The sequence below is a fragment of the Lactuca virosa genome, chromosome 4 (genome assembly GCF_052849685.1).
Source record: "Lactuca virosa cultivar CGN04683 chromosome 4, Lactuca_virosa_CGN04683_v6, whole genome shotgun sequence".
Lineage (NCBI taxonomy): Eukaryota > Viridiplantae > Streptophyta > Magnoliopsida > Asterales > Asteraceae > Lactuca > Lactuca virosa.
The window spans coordinates 116,425,041-116,427,103 of NC_136429.1; the positions used below are offsets into that span (position 1 = coordinate 116,425,041).

Consider the following 2,063-nt stretch of genomic DNA (forward strand, 5'->3'; position numbering starts at 1 on the left):
TTAACGTCCATGGTCGAGGATGATAACAAAGATTGATGTGATGAGTTCTTCTGATCTGCTCTAATCGACATTGCAGACGAAACCAAAGGTCTATCTAAAATGACCTCGTGGAAAACAAAGAGCAGATACGTAGCAGAACCTCTGAATAAAGTCAATTCAAGCTACGAAAAGGGAAGTCCAAGTGGAACTAAGAACGTTCCAAGTGACATATCGTCAGTTCGGACCGATACCCGTACCCGAAAGGCAAAACCTAGGGCTAGTATTCACAAATCCTCTGAGCAGTTCGCAGCTCAAAAACGCCAAACGAATCTCGGATACAACAAGAATCTCAAGGAAAGAAAGCAGTTCTGGCAGTCCAAGAATCCCAAAAATCGTTGATAGAGAAAAAGTCAATCCAAATGTGAAAGTCTCTTCAAATGCAAAACCTAAGTACTTCAAACAAAATCATGCTCCACAAATCTCAAATCAAAAAGGTTTTCAAAAATCATCCTTTCTAAATTGTGCGAAACCTGTGCGCAAATCCAAATCTCACCTCTCCCCTAATATGAATGTTTCGGATTCTGCCAAGACTTCAAGTGATGTTAAAGGAAAAGGAAAGATAGCTTTGGAGACAAAAATTCCTCTCAAAGGATCTGAAGCTAATCCTAAGGTTGTTGAGAAAAAGATTGTTAAACAACAAATCCAAAATAAACAAAAGAATCTATCCTCCAAGGATACGAACTCAAAAGACAGTAGGCTTACTATTTTTCAAATCACAAAAAAAGATCAAACAACCTTAATAAAACGAACCTATCTGGTTGATCCAGCTATTTCATTTCCCGTGAAAAACTCATGAGGGCCCAAACAACATTGGGTTCCTAAATCTGCTTAACTTTCACAGGTAATACGCGGCGAGCAGTTTGACTCGAAATGGTACATCGAAAGTGGTTGCTCGCGTCACATGACAGGTAGGAAGGAAGAACTGCGAGAGTATAGAGCACTAAAATATGGAGGAAGGATGAAATACGACAACAATTCCCTTGGTGAAATCAAAGGTTATGGGATGATAACCAATGGAGAGTTTTCAATTTGCAAGGTCGCGTACGTGGAAGGACTGCAACACAACCTCATTACCGTTTCGCAATTGGTTGTGGGAACTGGACTGAAAGTTTCATTTGACGATGAAGGATCAGAGATAATCGAAAAGAAGTGCAAGACTGTGCTCCTGAAGTTAAAATGCAAAGGTGAAATGTATCCACTGAATCTGAACCCCATCAAAGGGAAGCCAACAATTTGCTTACTTCCAAAAGCTTCTACTGATGATAGCTGGCTATGGCACAGGAGACTCTAGCATCATAATTTTAAAGATATCAACAAGATCGTTCTTGGAGATCATGTGCAAAGGTTACCACTCCTGAAATTTGAAAAAGAACATCTTTGTGCAGCCTATGAAATGGGAAAATAGAGCGCGAAGATTCATCCAACGATTGTGAACACGAAAGTCATTGAACCACTTGAAATATTGCATATAGACCTTTGTGGTCCTTCTACAATTGAAAGCATTGGTAGTAATAGATATATTCTTGTTATTGTAGATGATTTTTCTAGATTCACCTGGGTACATTTTCTTAAACAGAAATCAGAAGCCACTCCTAAGCTCAAGGACTTCATAAAACAGATAGAGCTTCAACTGCGAAAGCTGGTTCATAACGTTCGCAGTGACCACGGTCTGGAATTCAAAAACTAAGCATTTGAAGTATTCCTGATTGCGAAAGGAGTAACTCATAATTTTTTAGCTCCTTATATTCCTCAACAAAACGGGGTAGTAGAAAGACAAAACCGTTCGTTGTGTGAAGCTGCGAGAACCATGTTGTCATTCGCAAATCTGTCGCTTTACTTCTGGGCGGATGCGACAGCAACTGCTTGCTTCACCCAAAACTGATCCATACTCAGTAAGAGATTCTCTGTCACGCTATACGAAATTATAAATAATCGACAACCTAATGTCAAGTTTTTTCATGTTTTTGGTTCCAGGTGCTTTATCTTCAATTCAAAGGAACAAAGGAACAAATTTGATGTGGAGG

At 39.4% G+C, this 2,063-nt stretch overlaps 1 protein-coding gene across 1 annotated transcript; it reads left to right on the forward strand.

Annotated features, from left to right (window-relative positions):
* The first annotated feature begins 544 nt into the window (after positions 1-544).
* On the forward strand, positions 545-1,330 carry LOC145104934 (uncharacterized). The gene is made up of 2 exons (XM_079042092.1): positions 545-649; positions 881-1,330. The coding sequence occupies exons 1-2, from the start codon at positions 545-547 to the stop codon at positions 1,328-1,330; spliced, it is 555 nt and encodes a 184-aa protein (XP_078898218.1).
* The last annotated feature ends 733 nt before the right edge of the window (positions 1,331-2,063 follow it).

Bases quoted from the DNA above. Each gene is read 5' to 3' on its own strand.
- LOC145104934 (XM_079042092.1), top strand. From the start codon at position 545: ATGAATGTTTCGGATTCTGCCAAGACTTCAAGTGATGTTAAAGGAAAA. The intron at 650-880 runs GTTGTTGAGAAA...TAACTTTCACAG, and splicing joins GATCTGAAGCTAATCCTAAG to GTAATACGCGGCGAGCAGTT.